This window comes from Eretmochelys imbricata, chromosome 14 (genome assembly GCF_965152235.1).
Source record: "Eretmochelys imbricata isolate rEreImb1 chromosome 14, rEreImb1.hap1, whole genome shotgun sequence".
In the NCBI taxonomy this organism is placed as follows: domain Eukaryota; kingdom Metazoa; phylum Chordata; order Testudines; family Cheloniidae; genus Eretmochelys; species Eretmochelys imbricata.
Genome location: NC_135585.1, coordinates 38,619,252 through 38,639,464, shown reverse-complemented (window position 1 = coordinate 38,639,464; position 20,213 = coordinate 38,619,252). Strand labels below are relative to the sequence as shown.

At 48.0% G+C, this 20,213-nt stretch overlaps 1 protein-coding gene and 1 pseudogene across 2 annotated transcripts in view; one reads left to right on the top strand and one right to left on the bottom strand.

Moving 5' to 3' along the window:
* Positions 1-20,213, top strand: part of LOC144275109 (uncharacterized) — an 807,364-nt pseudogene that overhangs the window by 61,335 nt on the left and 725,816 nt on the right. The window lies entirely within an intron of this gene.
* The window catches only part of LOC144275111 (uncharacterized), a 33,741-nt gene that overhangs the window by 7,318 nt on the left and 6,210 nt on the right, over positions 1-20,213 (bottom strand). The window contains exons 3-6 of the mRNA XM_077834250.1: positions 18,720-18,846; positions 14,924-15,037; positions 12,637-14,503; position 12,493 (exon numbers count right to left, since the gene is read on the bottom strand). Of these exons, the coding sequence (XP_077690376.1) occupies position 12,493; positions 12,637-14,503; positions 14,924-15,037; positions 18,720-18,846 (2,109 nt within the window). The remainder of the gene's footprint in view (positions 1-12,492; positions 12,494-12,636; positions 14,504-14,923; positions 15,038-18,719; positions 18,847-20,213) is intronic.

The window sequence follows — 20,213 nt, the reverse complement described above, 5'->3', positions numbered from 1 at the left end:
GACCAAACAGAATGGAGAACTGTACAGGACATACCTGAGGATGCCTGCCCAACCCACAAGACAATCAAGCGTCCCTGCAAAGAGATCTCTACCTATGCAAGAAAGGCAGACGATCCTTGTTGGGGATTCTGTGCTAAGAAGAATGGAAAGAACATTCTGCCAGGGACAGGCAGACAACAGGACGGAGCCAAGACATGAGGGGTCACTCTGAGATTGGATAGGGCTTCTGAAGTCAGTGGGCAAGGATCCAGTGGTGATGGTCTGTATTGACATTAATAACTCTGTCATGGGGCACCTCACCCATTACAGACAACTTCAGAGAAACCGGAAGGGTGCTAAAGGAAAGGAACATGAAAGTGATAGTCTCAGTTGCTTCTTGTCCTGGGAGTGAAGGAAGACAGAAGGCAGAAGACTCTGGAAGCGAAACACTGGCTAGGTAAGGGGTGGAGGGTTTTGGTTTTATGAAATATTGGACCATCTTCTAGGAGAGAGAGGGCAGTATAGGTTGGATGGCCTCCATATCTGTTGAAGGGAAACCAATCTGCTCGGGGGCAGGCTGGCTAGAGTAATCAAGAGGGCATTAAACTAATAACAAAAGGAGAAAACAAATGAGGGAACAAATGAGCACTCAGACCAAAAGATTAAGATGTTGAGAACAAAATTATTCAAGGCACCAAGAGACATGAAAAGAAGAAATTATTTAATGCCTACACACTAGGAGCCTGGGTAAAAAATAAAAGAAATTGGAATTGCTTGTAAATGAGAAAAAATTCAACCTACTTGTTATTACTGAAACTTGGTAGGAAGATTGGCATGACTGGAATGTTAAAAAAAAATCAAATAATATAGTCTCATCATATGACGATAACTCCTTTCATTTCACGAGTATATCTGGAGGGTGTTAAACACCAGCTACTAATGTTAAACATTTTTAAATCAGCAAATCCAACTCTTGCATCCAAGAGTTTTAAAAGAGCTGGCTCAGGAGTAGCTGAAGAGTAGTTAACGTTGCTGTTCAATAAATCTGGGAGTACTGAGGAAGCTCCAAAAGACTGGAGGAAAGCTAACGTTGTGCCAATTTTTAAAAAGGGTAAACAGGGCGACTTGAGTAATTATAGGCCTGTCCGTATGACATCAAACCTGGACAAGAGAATGGAGTGGCTGATATGGGACTTAATTACTAAAGAATTAAACAAAGGTAATGTAATTAAAGCAAATCAACATGAATTTTTGGAAAATATATCCTGTCAAACTAACTTGCCACAGTAACTCCTCACTTAATGTCCTTCCGCTCAATGTTGTTTCGAAATTACGTCACTGCTTCACTAGGGAACATGCTCGTTTAAAGTTGTGCCATGCTCCCTTATAATGTCATTTGGCTGCCTGCTCTGTCCACTGCTTGTAGGATTCTGTGGAAGAGCAGCGACTTTACAAGGGAGCATTGCACAAGTTCCTCTTCTCTGCCTCCTCCCCCTCCCTCCCAGCGCTTCCCCCGCCAAAGTGCTGGGAGGGAGGGAGAGGAGAGGGGAAGTGCCGCGTCTCTGCTCCTCCCCTTCCCTCCCAGAAAGTCCTAAGCGCCGCCAAACAGCTGTTTGGTGCAGGGAAGCACTTGGAGGGAGGGGGAGGAGTGGGGACGCGGCATGCTCTGGGGAGGAGGTGGAGCGGGGGTGGGAAGAGGCGGGCCTGGAGCAGACCAGGGATGGGAAGAGGTGGGCCTGGAGCATCCCCCAGCAAAGTCAGCGCCTGTTCTTCTGTGTGGAAGCTGCCACTGCTGCTGCGCAAGGTGCTTCCTAGTGTCTTTGCCTGCCTCGTTGTCTGCAGTGGGCTGTGCCTGTGTGGGGTAAGCCGGAGTTAACTACTCTCCCAACAACAGTACAGTACAGAATGCCTTTTGTCTGCCCCCCAAAAAATGTCCTTGGAACCCAACCCCCGCATTTACATTAAATCTTATGGGAAAGTTGGATTCATTTAACATCATTTCACTTAAAGTTGCATTTTTCAGAAACATAACTACAATGTTAAGTGAGGAGTTACTGTACCTTTTTTTGATGAGATTACAAGTTTGGCTGATAAAGGTAATAGTGCTGATCATACTTAGAATTTTAAAAGGTGTTTGACTGGTACTGCACAACATTATGGCTAAAAAACTAACATAATATCAAATTAAAATGGCACAAATTAAATAGATTAAAAACTGGCTAACTGATGGATCTTAAACTGTAACTGTAACCAGGGAATCATCATCAAGTGGGTGTGTACCCAGCGGAGTCCCACAGGAATTGGTTTTTGGCCCTATTGCTATTTATCATTTTTATCAGTCACTTGGAAGAAAACACAAACTCATCACTGATAAAGTTTGCAGGTGACACAAAGATTGGAGATGTGGTAAATAAGGAAGAGGACAGATCACCCTTATAGAGCGATCTGGATCATTTAGTAAGTTGGGTGTCAGTAAAGAATTTGCATTTCAATATGGCCAAATATAAACTCATACAATTAGAAAGAAAGAATGCAGGCCATAGACACAGAATGGGGGACTCTATCCTGGGAAGCAGTGAATAAGACTTGCGGGTTATGGTGGATAATCAGCTGAATCTGAGCTCCCAGAATGATGGTAGGGCCAAAAGGGCTAATGTAATCCTCGGATGAATAAACATGGGAATGTCAAGTTGGAGTAGTATCAATTCAGTTTGGATGTTTTTTGAAAAGATATGTGCTAGTTCAAACAGGAACTAATTCAGGAGAGTCCTAAGTCCTGAGTTATACAGGACATCAGACTAGCTGATCACAATGGTCCATTCAGACTTCCTGTGAATCTATGCCCATCTCCTGACTTTCCGGAGTGACTCATGGCTTCTGAGTTCTGCACTCTAGTTGTAGGCTTTGGAGATCAACATTTTTAGGCGTTTGCTTTCTCAAGTATAGTAATTTACACTGGGCCTGTCCCACAAATTCAGGGCCCACATTAAAGATGGTGTAGTGTATAAGGGTAGGTTACAGAGTAGCAGTCGTCTTAGTCTGTATCCGATGAAGTGAGCTGTAGCTCACAAAAGCTTATGCTCATAAATTTGTTAGTATCTAAGGTGCCACGAGTACTCCTTTTCTTTTTAAGGGTAGGTTAGTATCTCTTTAAGTAGTCTGTGAGCTCTCTAGTAGTGCTCACTGTGTGCTAGTTTTATAAACCTCAAGAAATCAGTGCACCAGTGTGTGTAATTAGGCCTTGGGTGTTGGTCAGTGTTTAGTAAATATTGTTATTTGAAACCCAACTCTGCCTGTGTGGTTTCTCCAAGTTCTTTGTGTTGTGTGAAGAGCAAAAGACCCAGCTGGCAACGGGGATGGGATCTGAATCCAGAAACGTAGTGGAATAGAAGAGAAGGAATAGGGCAGCTGTCACAAGGTGGACTGGGCCCTTTAAAAAAGAACTGGTCCAGCCTGCCTGTGCCTCATTAACAGCCTCTCAATGGGGCATCATAGAGGGCTCTAGAAAGAGCCAGAGGAGAGGAGGAAACAGGAAGAGAAAACTGTGAGAGTGAGAAAGGCTCCTGCAAGGAAGATCGTGGGAGTTTTGGGACAATATGTTAGGGAATTGACTGTGTGCAGTTTAAGGCTGGAGGGAGTGGAAACAAAGATATTTTGGGGTTTATTTTGAACTTTTTGCTAATAAAGCAGACCTTAACGGGGGTATTATTGAACAGAGAGAAGTCTTTTTGAGTTTATGGAGGAACCAAGAGGGGAAACTGAGTCAGGACACTTGCAGCACAACTTCAGTCCATGAGGGGGTGCTCAGGAGGTGGCTGGTCCTGTTATGGTGGCACATAGCTTTCCTGGCATAGGGGGAATGCAAGAATGGGGGACACGATATGTGGAAAGAGGGGATTGGAGAGGACATCGGAGGAAGAATGGGGAATTCTGGCATGGAGAAGGGGGGACACACAGACCCGTAGCATGAGGGAGTGGGTGGGGGGTTGCAGGGAGCCCCTAAAATAGGGATGGGAGGATGGCACACTTGTGGGGGCCAAGGGGAATGAAAAGATGCCAGGAGCCTCTGATGTTTGCAATGAGTTTGGCCTACAGAAGTAACAAAATGTGCAGTCTTCTAGTAATAGTAGTATTGACAGTAACGTATTGGTAAATTATTTTTTTTAAATGTTCTCCTTCATCAAAGAGGCAGGAGTAGGTAGTGTGTAGGAAGTGGGTAATATCTCTTTAAACAGTTTGTGAGCCCTCTAGCGGCCCTCACTGTGTTCCTTAGGAGCTGCCAGAAACCAGAGGAAGTAAATGTATACAAGTGGCTAGGCCTTGCACTTCTGTGTATAGTTAGGAAAACCCACATGTGCCCCGGGGTTTCTCCATATTGTGTGTTGTGTAAAGAGCAAACTATGCAACAGAAGGTTTTTCATTTTCTGTTCTTCCCTCCATCTGTATTTATTGTCCCTCCTCCACATGCAGGCCAACCCCACCACCTCCCTGAAAATCACTTACCTGCACTGATTCCATTACAGCCCCTTCCCTTCCCTGTCCCCTGGGAGGATGGGAGGACCTGGAGCAAGATGTGGACATTATTCTGCAGCCTGTCAAGGTGAGAAGGGCGATGGGGCAGGTTATAGAAAAGATTTTAGTCCATTTCACACAGATTTCCCCAGGCTCTTTGTCTGCAGAAAGATACTTTAAATTTAGACTCTGCCACTTTATTGCTGCGTATCCCAGCCCAGCCCCACCCACACCCACTAGGACTAAACCCACTGAAACGTGTTTAAACGCCCCAGTAACAGTCTTTAAACCAAACACTAGAAAAGAGCAGAATCAAAGGAGCCGCTCTGGGGGATCCCCCCTCACGCTGTCCCCAGGGCAGCGCATCCCCGCAGCAGCGCGGGGACCAGGCCCAGGCAGGAACTGGCTTTTCCTCTCCCTGTTCCTCCCCTTCTCCCAGGAAAGTCAATCGGCCCTGGGGTGCTGCAGGGAATGGGGTTGGGTTGGGCAGGGCTGGGAGCCCGGACCTCCCTCCCTCCCCACTGATCGCTCCTGTTGCCCCTGCCAGTCTCTGCCCCTGTCTCCCTCCTGCCCCCTCTCCCCTCCCCTCGGGCTGGGAGACTCGGGCCCTGGCCCGGTCCTGGGGCGGTCGCTCGGCTCCTGCAGGCGCTCGGGGGGCAGAGCTGGGGGGGCAGCAGCGGCAGCTCTGGGACTCGCAGACCCCCGCCCCCCGGGAGCAGAGCTGGGGCGAGGAGGGGCCGTTGGTGCGGAGTCACTTTCCTGCCCGGCCCCGGCCCTTTCCCCGGGTCTCTCCCCTCACCTGCAGGCTCCGGCTCAGGGGCTGGTGTCGGCAGAGCCCGGGGCTGGTTCCAGCCACCGCAGAAAGTCCTCCCCTGGGAGGAACGGATGCAAAGGGAGGTTAATGCAGGTCTCTCCCCGCACCCCGCTGGGGAGCAGCAGCGGCTCAGCCCGCGCTCCCGGCTCACAATGGAGGCAGCGACAGCTTCTTCCAGCCGCCTTGATCACGGACCACTCAAATGCAGGAGCGGTGCAGTCTCTGCCCTCTGAGAGTACCATTAATGCCTCCTACCTACCTTGAGCTCGCCCCCTGCCCTCGCCCCAGCGCCGGATACACCAGCTCTCAGCTGCTGCTCCCAGCCCTGCTTCCTGTGCCCCATGGATAACAACCCGGGCTGCAGCCCGCCCTGGGACCCACTGTAACGAAAGCCCAGAGTCTCTGTCGGCAGGGACAGAGCCTGGGGGAACCAGAGTGTGAAATGGGCAAATCCCCTCTTGAGACCTCCCCAATCGCCTTCCTCGGCTGAAGAATAAGGACGAGTGTTTTGCTTCAGATTATTTCTTTTGGAGATTTGGTATTTTGCTGTTACCCAGCTGCCTGAACTATCCAGAAATGCCCAGTAACATGGGCTGAAGAAGCTTCTGCCCTCCCTTGCCATCAGAGCCTGCTCCCTGGTATAAAAGGGGGCTACAGCTGCGGCTCTCAGCCTTTCCAGACTACTGTCCCCCTTTCAGGAGTCTGACTTGTCTTGTTTTACAACGGGCTATATAAAAAGCACTAGCAAAGTCAGTACAAACGCAAATTTCATACAGCCATTGACTTGTTTATACTGCCCTGTAGACTATACACTGAAATGTAAGTGCAATATTTATATTCCAGTTGATTTATTTTATAATCATATGGTAAAAATGCGAAAGTCAGCAATTTCTCAATAATAGTAGCTTTGACACTTTTGTGGTTTTATGTCTGATTTTTGTAAGCAAGTCATTTTTAAGTGAGGTGTAACTTGGGGGTAGGCAAGACAAATCTGACTCCTGAAAGGGGGACAGTAGTCTGGAAAGGCTGAGAGCCACTGGCTTAGAGAGACCAGATGGTGGGAGAGAGAAGGAGTGACCTAGTAGTTTGCCCTGTAATAGGGCAGCAGTAAAGTCCAGAGCAGTTCTGGGGGCTGTGTACGCAAGGGTGTCCCTCCAGCATGGAGCAAGGCAGTGTGAGTCACTCGCTCTGGGGAGACCCTGTCTGGATGCCTGGACCTAGTGTGGAAGCTCAGAGCCCTGAGTTACAGGGACCCAGGTATTCCTGTCTCATGGCTCTATTTCCCTTGGGATTTTTTCTATTCATTAGATCACGATGAATGGATTGTGCCCTGTTAACTCCTGGAGGGAGGACTGTGTCTCTGAAGAGGGGGTGTCATTGGGGAATGTGGGACTGTAGGGAATTGTGAATGTCTTAGGAGGGCCCCCAAATTAAAGGCCCCAGGGATGCTGACCAAAGCCCAGGATGACAGCAGAGGGCACGTGTCTCTGGGACTCTGTCTCTGGTTCATTCACTCTGGAGGTTTCAGTGAGGAGAGACGGGTTGTGCCTGGATCCCTTCTGCACCATGTTTCGGGTAGGGGTCCCGTTGGCAGGTGGCTGAGGTTGTACAGCTTCGGGCCTGGTCGGAGATTGGGACGGACAACTGAGTGCCTTGTCCTCAGCCAACCAGATTTTGGAGCAGTGGAACTAAGGACAGTAGATCACCTTTGGGGACATGAGGGACTCTCCATGGTCTCTGGCCAAAACAGAAAAGGCCTGGGAGAGGGTGAGCTATAAGTGGGAACAGGACAGTCCGGGGTTGGGGGAGCTGCAGCCCTGTAGGCTGGAGAATCTCTGGTTGGGTGTATTCTTTGCAGGGCCCAGAGGGATTTGGCCCAGTTGTACCCAAAGGTTCTCTAGTGTTCCCCCACTGTGATGGGGGAGTCGTGCAATGCCCAGGCATTGGTTGATTCATCTTAGTTTTACTTTAATGCATTCCCTGTATTAGCTAGGCTGGGGGCAAAGGTCACAGAATGAACTCAACCCCAGCATGTGGAGGGTCACTCTGGGTGGAAACCCTGCGTGTTAGGCACCTGCATGGGGGCTCAGAGAGTCAGGCACCGACAGCGCTTGTGTAACCCACTGGCCAGTGTGTGGGACATGTCTCCCCCACCCCCATGCTTGGAGGAAATGCGGCTGTCATAGCCCAGCTACTGAGCCACGCTGAAGACAGTCATGCATCCAGCTAGGGAAGTCGCTGGTGTTGGGCAGGCTGTGCTGTGAGACTATCCTGCTGACACTGTGACCTGTGACAGCTCCGAGAGATGCCCCCTTTTGGATTCTCTCAATGACACCCTCTGGGGTTCTGGCCCAATGACCTCAATGGCGCAACTACTGATTTACACCAGCGAGGCACCTGTCCCACTGTTGTGGAATTCCTGTGTGTCAAGTGGCTCCGTGAACTGAAGGAAGAACTGAGGTGGGCTTTGGTCTGGAGAGGGCTCTCAGAGGGAATCTCTCCTCCTGCCTGGGGAGGGCCCGCTCTGTCCATTGTAGGGAGGCTTGTGTGACAGTGGCTCTCCATGTCCCCAGAGTCATATCCAGAGGGATCTCTGTCCGAAGTGGAATGTCTGATGAGGGAGGGGTGCACCCCATGCCTGGGGGTCTCTGGTGCCTGGTGTGAGTATAGGTGTTCCCAAAGGTTCTTGCTGCTGCACTCACTGGTAGGGCCTGGCCTGGCTGTGTGGGTGCTGGATGTGGGGGGAGTCCTTGGGACCCTGGCAGCGTGTCTCCCTGGATGGCTGTGCGGGTGAAGGGTGAGCACTGGGGACCCTCATAGGGCGTCTCCCTGGGGTGGCTGTGCAGTTGAGTGACATCTGCCATAAAAATACAACGTCAGCTGGGCACAGTCCTGACCTGGGCGAGATGAGACAGAACTGAGGGAGCTTGAAGGGTCTTTAAAAAAAATCCCAGCTGTTTATACCGATGAGAGATGGTTTCTGTGGGACCGTTTAACCAATTCCTCACCTGTGTGGATGTTTCTCAGGACCTGCCTTTCCTCAGAGCCCTGGAGGTCCAGGACCCACAGCTCTTCCTCCCCTTCTCAGCTGGGAAATTATGTTCAGTCTGGGAATTGGAAAACCAGTTGTGAGAAAACAGGTGAGATGAGGGTTTTACAGTTGTCCTGAGACAGAGCTGTTGCCAGATGAGCTGGGTGGTGGGTCCTTGTATAAACAAAACAAATGGGAAAATTTTCCTGCAGACTCTTTGGGGAGCTCAGGTGGTTCCTGATGTGACATTGACAAACCAGGTGCCACTTTGTGCCAAGATCCCTATGCCTCACTTAGATACTGAAAAACAACCAGAACCAGTCTGGTTCACCTGTGTGTCAGTATTGGTCAAATAGGTAGTAGAGTTATAAAAACGTGCTTAGTGTTTAGACTTTTTTGAATGCTTGTAAGTGCTGTGTACTTTAATCTCACTTATAACATCTGCATCCCATATTGTAAGGTAATAGTTGAGCATTTGCACTGTGAGCCCCTGTAATTGTGTAAACCACCAGACAAGAGAGAAACATTAACTAGCATGACGTACTAGTATCCAACAAGGGTTATGTCCAGCCCGACAAAGCAAACCCATTGACACAAGAAAAACCAGGAGACATGATGCATCCGACAAACTAGGAGACATGATGCATCCAATGAAGTGGGTATTCACTCATGAAAGCTTATGCTCCAATACGTCTGTTAGTCTATAAGGTGCCACAGGACTCTGCTGCTTTTACAGATCCAGACTAACACGGCTACCTCTCTGATACATGATGCAAGTGCATTCCTCCCAACAGTTGAACTTACAACTCAAAGCAGAAGGGGGGAGGGAATAAAAAAAGCCTTAACAAGGAGGAATTGTATCTTTATGCTGCTTGGATTCTGAGGGGCAAGGATTACTGAGCATAAACTAAAGATACCCCGTAAAGATACTCTGTTTCCCTGCAGCTCAGATGATGGCCCAGGGCTGCTTCAAACACCCACACTGAGATGTCTGGGCTGACAATTTCAGACAGCAACACACACATGGGGGTGTTTTGTCTGGTGGCTGCAATTGGTCACTCCCCTCCAGGTCCAGGGCAGGGGTTGTGATCAGAGCCCTAATGTTGGGGTTTAACGGCCCAGGTACAGCACAGAGCAATGGAGCAAGGGCCTGGGACCGAGAACGGGTCAGCAGAGTTTTGGGGAGAGGGGTTTTATCCCCCTAGACAGAGATGCAGTTACCACAGTAGGGAGACAGTACCACAGAAACCACCAGGAAACTGGGAGCGGGATCCAGGAACCCAGTGGGAAGTGAATGGCTGGGATGGGGTCTGGGCAGGATGAGGGCTCTTCAACAGCTCTGAGTGCAAGAGGAAATGTCTCGATTCTGCCTGTGAGGCACTGGATTCCTCAATGAGCTGGATATGGAGCAGAGAGAGAGGACAGACATTGGAGATGCTGCCGGGCAAAAGGAGATGGGCTGCTCCCCATGGGAAGAGTCCATGAATCATGCCTCCCAGGGACCAGCCGCTCCAGCTCTGAGCGACCAATTAAATTCTCAGGCTACGGGAAGGGAAGACCCAGAGACTGAGTCCAGAGGCACTTAGAGTTGCAAGAGCAAAGACATGGAGGCATCAGATATCCCCTTTAAAGCAGGATGGGCAGACACATCAGTGAAAGGGGCTGGATAGGGGGAGTGAGAGATTCCTGTTGAGGGGGGGTGAATAAGAACATAAGAATTGCCATACAGGGTTACACCAACAGTCCATCTAGCCCATGGACCTGACTTCCCCCAGTGGCTAATGCCAGGTGCTTCAGGGGGAATAAACAGAACAGGGCAATTTTCGAGTGATCCAGCCCGTTGTCCAACCCCACAGCTTCTGGCAGTGAGATGCTTAGGGACACCCAGAGCATGGGGTTCCATCCCTGAACGTCTTGACTAATAGCCATTGATGGACCTAGCCTCCATAAGCTTATCTAATTTTTTTTTAAGTTATACTTTTGTCCTTCACAACATCCCCTGGCAATGAGTTCCACAGGCTTACTGTGTGTTGTGTGAAGAAACACTTCCTTTTGTTAGTTTTTACCTGCTGCCTATTAACTTCATTGGGTGACACCTGGCTCTTGTGTTATATGAAGGGGTAAACAACACTTCCTGATTCACTTTCTCCACACCATTCATGATTTTATAGACCTCTATCATAACCCCCACTTAATTGTCTCTCCTTTCCAACCTGAACAGTCCCAGTCTTCTCAACATTCTGGTAGCTTGTTTGACTGCTGCTGCACACTGAGTGGATGTTTTCAGAGACCTATCCACCATGACTCCAAGATCTCCTTCTTGAGTGGTAACAGCTCGTTTAGACCCCACCATTTAATATGTATAGTTGGGATTATGTTTTCCAATGTGCATTACTTTGCATTTATCAACATTGAATTCCTGAGGGGGAATTTGCCCAATGTGGGGCACTTTGCCCCGCACCCGTACAGCTTGAGAACAGAGGAAATGTCTGAGATTCCCTGGGAGACAATGGATTTGCAATAAACATTTTATTAGGAATTTATCTGGGAAAAACAGAAACCAACCAAATTAAAAACTTCAATGAGAAATAAAGAAGAATCTGAAATCTGATTTTCCAGAAACAAGAGACCCGCCCCTCGCCCACCATCCCGAAACAAGGAGAAAAATTCCTCATGGAGCAGTTATTTCAGGAAAAATCCCATGTGTGATGTCAACTGAGCCCCTCCCTGAAAACAGGGATGAGGAAATCCTGCTGAAACCCTTCCCGTTGGCTCAGTAACTCACTCCCCCAACACAGAGAGCCAGGAAGGGGCAGGTGAGTATCAGCACCTCTGTCCTCCTGAGTCATACAAGAATTAGTAAAAAGGAGTACTTGTGGCACCTTAGAGACTAACAAATTTATTTGAGCATAAGCTTTCGTGAGCTACACATCTGATGAAGTGAGCTGTCACTCAGAAAGCTTATGCTCAAATAAATTTGTTAGTCTCTAAGGTGCCACAAGTACTTCTTTTCTTTCTGCGAATACAGACTAACACGGCTGCTACTCTGAAACAAGAATTAGTGACACCTCACGACTCCCTGTGGAGGGGAGCAACTATTATCCACAACAGAGATGGGAGAAGATGAGGCTGCACAGAAAGGACGGGGAGTGACTGGCACAAGATCACACCAGGAGACACTAGTACGCAGCGTTATTGAACCCAGGGGTCCTGACTGCCCATCTCTCCACTGCCACCCCATGCCTCCCACCTCTATCTGTTGGTATGCCACAGAAGATGATCTGGTATTGGCTTAGTACGCCCAGTCATCACCTCAAAGGGTGTGTGATCTGTGGAGGCAGCTGGAGTTGTCCTGAGTGCCATTAAAATGAGTGGAATCAGTGTGTCCCGATAGTATACATTGGCACCTACCACCTTCCGGAGCAGTCGTTCGATGGCGCGATTTGACACACTCCCCTCTCAGAACTGGGAACTGAACCTAAAGGTCCAAGGGTCCCAGTCTCCACTGCTTTAACTCACTAGCCCTTACTCCCACACAAGAGCTCAGAATAGGACTCAGGAGTCCTGAGTCCCAATTCCCCCTGCTGTCACTATTACACCATACTGTCCTCCTAGGAACAGTGCAACCACAAATGACAATATCTGTCTGGGCAATCTCCACCATGAATTTCCGTCTCAGTCCTCCCTCCCATCCCACGGCTGCAGAGATGTTCAATACACTGAGCATTGCTCTGAAATCCTGTTGCTTCAGCTTAGCAGCACCATCTGCCTTATAACCACAGCCCCACGAGGCTTCTCACTACTTCCCTGTGGAACGTCCCTCTCCCCCTGTCCTGAGGGGCCTGAGGAGCTGAGACACAAACGGCCACAGGGCATTTTTACCTCACCCCTACATTGGAAAGTGTGTGTGGAACCCACAGAAACATCTTGTGACTATTCTCATTGTCTGCTTCACCCAGACCCAGAAACAACACAGCTCCCACTATCCAGCATTCCTGCCTTGTCTGGGCCCCATCAACCATTCCCCATTAAAACCCCAACCTTGCACCCACCTGCTGCCCCTGCCCAGACTCTCCTCAAATGAAGCACATTTACACTTTGCTTCAAGAGGACAAAGACCGATTGCCCAACAGAGAGAGCTCCCAACACCTTCTACCCTGTGTGCAGTTTCTGGTGGGATATTAGCGAGACCTTCGCCTTGTAGCTTTTCCCACAGACAGAACATGTATATGGTTTATTTCCAGTGTGCATTCTCTGATGGACAATAAGGGCTGAGCTCTGGGTAAAGTTCTTTCCGCACTCAGAGCAGTTAAAGGGTTTCTGTCCTGTGTGAATTCTCTGATGCCTAATAAGGTGCGATCTCTGACAGAAACTTTTCCCACATTCGGAGCAGTTAAAGGGTTTCTCTCCCGTGTGGATTCTCTGATGCGAAATTAGTTGTGAGCTCCGCTTGAAGCTTTTTCCACACTCAGGGCAGTTATGGGGTTTCTCTCCCACATGGATTTTCTGATGTGAAATAAGGTCTGAGCTGCGCTTGCAGCTTTTCCCACACTCAGGGCAGTTATGGGGTCTCGCTGCCATGTGAATTTTCTGATGTACAGTGAGGTTTGATCTCTGGCTGAAGCTCTTTCCACAGACAGAGCATTTATAAGGTTTCTCTCCTGTGTGAATTCTCTGATGCCTAATAAGGTGCGATCTCTGACAGAAACTTTTCCCACATTTGGAGCAGTTAAAGGGTTTCTCTCCCGTGTGGATTCTCTGATGCAAAATTAGTTCTGAGCTGCGCTTGCAGCTTTTCCCGCAGTCAGGGCAGTTATAGGGTCTTGCTGCCGTATGGATTTTCTGATGTACGGTGAGGTTTGATCTCTGGCTGAAGCTCTTTCCACAGACAGAGCATTTATAAGGTCTGTCTGCTGTGTGAATTCGTCTGTGTGAAATAAGGTCCGAGCTCTGTTTGAAGCTTTTCCCGCAGTTGGCACATTTATAGGATGCCTCTCCCGTGTGGATTCTCTGGTGCAAAATCAGGTTTGAGCTCAGAGCAAAGCTTTTCCCACAGAAAAAACATTTATAGGGTGTCTCTCCTGTGTGGAGTCTCCGATGTTTACTAAGGTCCGAGCTCTGCCTGAAGCTTTTCCCGCAGTCGGGGCACTTATAGGGTCTCTCTCCTGTGTGGATTCTTCTATGTGAAATCAGGTACGAGAAATTAGAAAAATGTTTCCCACACTCCAGGCAGTTATAGGGTCTCTCCCCTGTGTGGACTCTCTGGTGTTTAAGGAGGTTTGAACTCTGGCTGAAGCCTTTCCCACAGTCGGGGCATTTATAGGGTCTGTCTGCCACATGGGTTCTCTGATGTACACTAAGGTCTGATCTCTGCTTGAAGCTTTTCCCGCACTCAGGACAGCTATAGGGTGCCTCTCCCGTGTGGATTCTCTGGTGGACAATAAGGTACGCTTTCTGACGGAAGGTTTTCCCGCAGTCGAGGCATGTATACGGTCTCTCTCCTGTGTGGATTCTCTGGTGTGAAATCAGGGATGAGAAATAAGCAAAATATTTCCCACACTCAAGACAGTTGTGGGGTTTCTCTCCCGTATGGATTGTGTGATGTGAAATAAGGACTGAGCTCTGCTTGAAGCTCTTCCCACAGTCAGGGCATTTATATGGTCTCTCTCCCGTGTGAATTCTCTGGTGTAAAACAAGGTCTGAACTGTGCTTGAAATTTTTCTCACAGTTGAGGCATTTATAGGGTCTCTCTCCTGTATGGATTCTCTGATGTACAATAAGGTTTGATACCTGATTGAAGCGCTTCTCACAGCTGGGGCAGTTATAGGGTTTTTCGCCGCTGTGGACTCTTTGATGCCTAACAAGATTGGATTTCCGGTTGAAACTTCTCCCACACTCAGCACAATCATATGGTTCCTCTTTACTGAAGACTCTTGGCAGGATCGTGGTTTCCTTAAGGTCCTTCAGACCTCCCACTTGGTAAGTGGATTTACCCAGTTTCATCCCTGGGTTGATTCCTTGCTGTCTCTCACAGGCTTCTCTCTGCTCAGGACTCTGGGAAACATCCGCTTCAGTTTTTCCGGATAGATTTCCGTGTTGTTCCACTTGCTCAGGAACTTCCTGCTGAGGATTCTCCTCCTCGCTCTCACCCACCATCCCATCACCTGCTGGGACAGAGAGATACTTGAGACAGGAGTCATTTCCTGTGCCCGAGGGGAAAGGGAACCTCAAAAAAGTGAATGGGATGGCAGAAAATAAACCAAAAGATCTCCTGGGGAGATGCAAAAATCAGGAGCCAAATCCCTCCCCCCTCCAGACCCTTCCCCAGAAAGGAGAGAGGAGGGGACCAATTCTGCCTCCACATCCCAAGTGAACACACAGTGGTGCAGGAGCTACTTCTAGGTGTCAGTCAGGATGGGTGGGGAGCCCTGAGTTGCGTCTGACATGAGGATATGACACCAGCTAGTCACAATCCTAACCTGGGTGAGATGAAGCAGACGTGGGGGAGCCCACAGGCCCTTTGTGAGAATCCCAGCTGATTATGCCAATGACGGGTGGTTTCTGTGTCCATTTAATCACTTCCTCACCTGTGCGGATGTTTCTCAGGATGTCCCTTTCCTCAAGGCTCGGGAGATCTGTCACCCACGGCTCTTCCCCTCGTTCCAGCTGGGCTATTATGTTGGGTTTGGCAATTGGAAATCCTGCTCCAGGGAAAGAAAGCAGGTGAGACCAGGATTTTACAATTATTCTGAGACACAGCTGTTTCCAGACGTGCTGGATGAGTGGGTGCCCTTGTATTCTTCACAGAGTTTAAGGGCAAAAGGGACCAATAGATCTTCTAGTCTGACCTCCTGTGTATCAGAGGCCCTATATTAAAGCCCAGAGACTTTTGTTGAAAAGATTTCCGTCCCCAGGAGAGTAAACTGTGTGGCACAGGGAGAGAACAGGACAGACCAACATGCTACTAATGTCTGAGGCCCTTGCAATGGCAGGGAACTGATTTGGTAAGAGATGTTCAGATGATTCCAGCAGGTGATCCAGGCCCAATGCTGCAGACTCAGGAAATCTAACCCCTCCCCTGCCAAGGTTCCAGCCAATCGGAGCTGCAGAAAAATTCATTCCTAACCTCAAATCAGGTGATCAGTTTGACCCTGAGCATGTGAGTAAGATACACCAGCCAGGAATCTAGAAAGAGGGTTCTCTGTACCACCTCGATGTACTGGTCCACCCCATCTGGTGTCCTGTCTTCAACTGTGGCCGATCTCTTATGCTTCAGAGGAAGGAAACATACAAACAAAGACCCCATCCTAGAACACAACTAGCCATTTGTACATCGGGGAAAAATATTCTTTTCTGACCGCTGTAAATGACCAAAAAATTATTATAATCATTATTCAATGACAAAGCAGAAAAAAACACTTAATGAATGCAGTGACACCCAAACCTCCAAAAACCCAAGAAATACGGAGTTAAAGTATTTCAATCTCAAACTTCTGAAAATCCAGGAAATTGTACTGGCATGGCAGGGCCACTATAGTTAAGGTTGCATCATGACTTCTGTTAAAAGTTTGATTTTTCTAAGTCCTCTAAAATCAACATCCTTTGTCAGACTCTTTTGAAATTTGGTGTGCGTCAGGAGGGTGTTGGGTGCAGTTAGTGACCCAAACTTTGGGGTCATTTGAGCTAGAGGTGGCAGAAATATAAGGCCTGAGAAAAATAGCCATTTTAAAAAAGAGTTTCTACATTTTTTTTTTTTTTTGCATAGGGCTAGAGATCAAACTATTGAAGTGATGCAGGGCAGAATGATCTCAATCTGCTGAGTTTTACCCAAAATAGTGCATGGCACACCCTCAATCTTTGGGGATGCAGACTGAGAATGAGATTTAAGAAAATGTACATTTTTTACAGTATGCATGCACCAATACAGAAAAAGAATTAACGGGTTTCCATTTCTGCCATTTTATAGGCTTTAAAGCTCAACTCTTGCAAGTGCTCTAAAAGCAGAATGGTTACTCAGATCACTTTGCATTTTGTGTGTCTCCTTGGAAGGTTGGGTAGCACCAGTGACCAAAATTTGGGTTCTTTTGAGGGGTTCTCGAGTTACAAGTCCTTCAAAAATGTCCTTCTGCTGCCTTGTACTGTTGAACTGAGACTCCCTGAGACTGATGGCTGTGAACTCACCCTTCAATTAGCATAACTAAGGCTAAGTTAATCACAAGCCCCCATCTAAGACACAAGGAGATATGGATTGAGTGGCCAGAGGTTGCTACAATTTGTGAATCATGGGTCACAATTTCATTTTGGGAGGAATGTAATCAAAATATTTTTGGGGAGGGGGAAACAGACATGGGAGGGGAGAGGTATTAGGGGGCAGAGGAGTGGGGGAATAAGGGAAGAGGGGTATAAATGGGGTGGATGATTAGGGAGGGAAGAGAGGTTGGGGGCTCAGGTGAGGGAGGCATGGAGATTGCGGGGAGTGGAGGAGTGGGACACTGAGTTCCACTACACCCATCTACCCTGCCCCTACCCAGGCCATAAAACATCCCCCAGAAACTGGATTAAAGCATATTTTTTAAAGAGAGAACTAATTTCACGCTAAAGACTCAAAGCAATGATGAGTCCCCTACTCCCCTTAGTAAGATGGTTCCAATGTTTAATTATCCTCACTGCTGGGATATTGCATCTTATTTCAAGGAAGAATTTGTGTAACTTCAGCTTCCAGCCACTGCGTCAAGTTATTCCTTCCTGAGCAAAGCTTAACCCCCCCCTTCCCCTCCATTATCAAATCTATTTTCCATGTGTAAGTACCTAAACACACTGATCAAGTCCCCTCTCAACCTTCTCTTCAATAAGCTGGATAAGTTGAGCTCCTCCCATGGAAAGGCCTGTCTTCCAGCCCCGGGGCCTTCCTTGTGTCCCTCCTTTGAACTCTCTCCAATGTTCCCACATCCTTCTTGAAGTGTGGACACCAGAACTGGAGGCGGTATTCCAGCAGTGCTCTCACCAATGCTGCGTATACAGGCAAGAGCTCTTCCTCGCTTCTGCCTGATACTCCCCTTTTTACACACCCAAGGATCACCTGAGTCCTGTTTTGCACAGCGCTGCATGATTATCTACAATGTCGATAGTTTCTTCCTCAAACTGTCACCAAACCAACAGACTTGATGCAATTTTAGACTTGGTTTTAGTAAGTAGTGAGGACATCATAGAAGAGGTGGTCGTAGGAAATAACCTTGGCTCTAGTCACAGGTTGATTCAGTTTAAATTAAAAGAAAGGATAATGAAACCCAGGTTATCAAGTATGATTTTTTATTTCAGAAGGTCAGATTTGGCTACTTCTATGGGGTTATGCCAGCGCAGCAGCTAGGCTGCTCAGACCTCCGCAGTGCAGCCAACCCCAGAATCCTTCATGCTGTAGGTACAATCTGAATTCTTGCTGTCTCAGATGTATTACCTTGCATTTGGCTATACAAGTACTAGAACACATTTTAGGAGATTATGACCATTTAAGCAGGAAATTCAGATCACTCGGTAACAATAACCTGTCCTCATTATTGATACCCCACTAATCTTTGTGTCATCCACAAACCTTATCAGCAAAGATTTTACATCATCATGAAGACTCTTAATAAAAATATTAAGTAGTGTTGGACCAAGAACTGCTCCCTAGGGCACCCACTAGAAACACCCCTGCTCATTGACTTCCCCCATTAACAAAAAAATTTTGAGATCCGTAAGTGAGCCAGTTATGAATCCATCTACTGTGTGGTCTTGTTCATTCCATATAACACAAGCTTTTTAAATCAAAATGTCGTGGTACCAAGTCAAATGCCCTGAAGAAATCCAAGTATACTATATCAACACTGCTGCCTTCTTCAACCAGAGCTGCACAAACCAAACAGATGTTCCTGAAGACCCTTTGGGCATGCTGGTTAGATAGTTCTTGGGAGGCATACAGCTCCCCCTGCAGGAGGTTCAGCGATCTCCACACACTGGGGGATTTTATGACTTTGGCACAATACAATTGAGCAACCTCTTACTCCTTCCTAACGCTGCTGAGATCACAGCCCTTTCCAGCCATGGAGATAGTCCTGAGAAAGGATGGAGAGGAGACATCTTTCTGTGTGTGAAAGTGAGAAACACAGGGTGCTACCTATAGCCCATCCTCTCCCTTGGAAGTTTTGTGGATGAGCATCTCCACTATGTCTCTGAATCTCCTCTCCCCTGGGAGGGGTATCAGGAGGGAGCAGTCTCTCTCACATGGTTTCTGGGGCTGATCCTCCTGAAAACTAAGAGACCACGGAAGAACCCTGAGCAGAAGCTGACCCAAATGCTTCAGAGACCCTCACCCCTTCTAATACCCAAGGGGACAGGAATCCTTACCCAGAGAGGTCACATTCTCATAGTTCTGCTGCATGACGTCCCTGTAGAGGGCTCTCTGATGGGGGTCCAGCAGAGCCCACTGCTCTTCAGTAAAATACACAGCCACCTCCTTGAAGGTCACCAGCTCCTGAAACAGCCAGAGTCCCCCTCTCAGAACCTGCTCCCCTGGGCACAGTCCCACCAGCTCAGTCACAGGCAGGGCTGCAAAATCCCTCACCCACAGAGAGCAGGAAATTTTCCCTGGGGCAGGGGAAATTTCTAAAAGCTGTCATTAAAAACACACTATTTTTGTGGTGAAACTATGATGCCAACTCCGCTGATTTTATCATGAGTCTCACAATATTTAGTTGGGATTTTTGGACTTTTCCCATGATCTCATAATTCCTGGCACAGAACTCACACATTCTCCCTTGTTCTACATGGCCACCACCTCCCATTACTTTCAGAGGGGTAGAGTCAAACTGCCCTTGTGACGGGTTGGATCACAAAACCCCCCTTAGGAACTGCCTGCTGATGTGCTGAGACTCTCTCTGAGCCTGTTTCCCTTGCCAGCTTGGAATTTCAGAACCCTGCCCGGTTGTGCCAGACACGCTAGACTGCTACAAACACAGACCCAGGTCTGAACCATGTCCCCCACAAGCTGCAGGCTTAACTGAAAACAGTTCAAGAAATGTCTCCAGCACTCAGATACCCAACTCCCAATGGGGTCCAAACCCCAAATAAATCCGTTTTACCCTGTGTAAAGCTTATACAGGGTAAACTCATAAATTGTTTGCCCTCTATAACACTGATCAGAGAATCATAGAATATCAGGGTTGGAGGGGACCTCAGGATGTTATCTAGTCCAACCCTCTGCTCAAAGCAGGATCAATCCCCAGTTTTTGCCCCAGATCCCTAAGTGGCCCCCTCAAGGATTGAACTCACAACCCTAGGTTAGCAGGCCAATGCTCAAACCACTGAGCTATCCCTCCCCCCAGAGGAGATAGAGAGATATGCACAGCTGTTTGCCCCCCCACGTATTAATACATACCCTGGGTTAATCAATAAGAAAAAAATGATTAAATACAAAAAGTCGGATTTAAGTGGTTCCAGGTAATAACAGATAGAACAAAGTGAATTACCAAGCAAAATAAAATAAAACACGCAAGTCTAAGCCTAATACAGTAAGAAAACTGAATACAGATAAAATCTCACCTTCAGAGATGTTTCAATAAGCTTCTATCACAGACTGGACACCTTCCTAGTCTGGGCCCAATTCTTTCCCCGGTACAGTCCTTGTTCCAGCTCAGGTGGTAGCTAGGGGATTTCTCATGACTGCAGCCCCCTTTGTTCTGTTCCACCCCCTTATACATCTTTTGCACAAGGCGGGAATCCTTTGTCCCTCTCTGGGTTCCCACCCCGCCTTCTAAATGGAAAAGTACCAGGTTAAAGATGGATTCCAGTTCAGGTGACATGATCACATGTCACTGTAAGACTTCACTACCCACTTGCCAG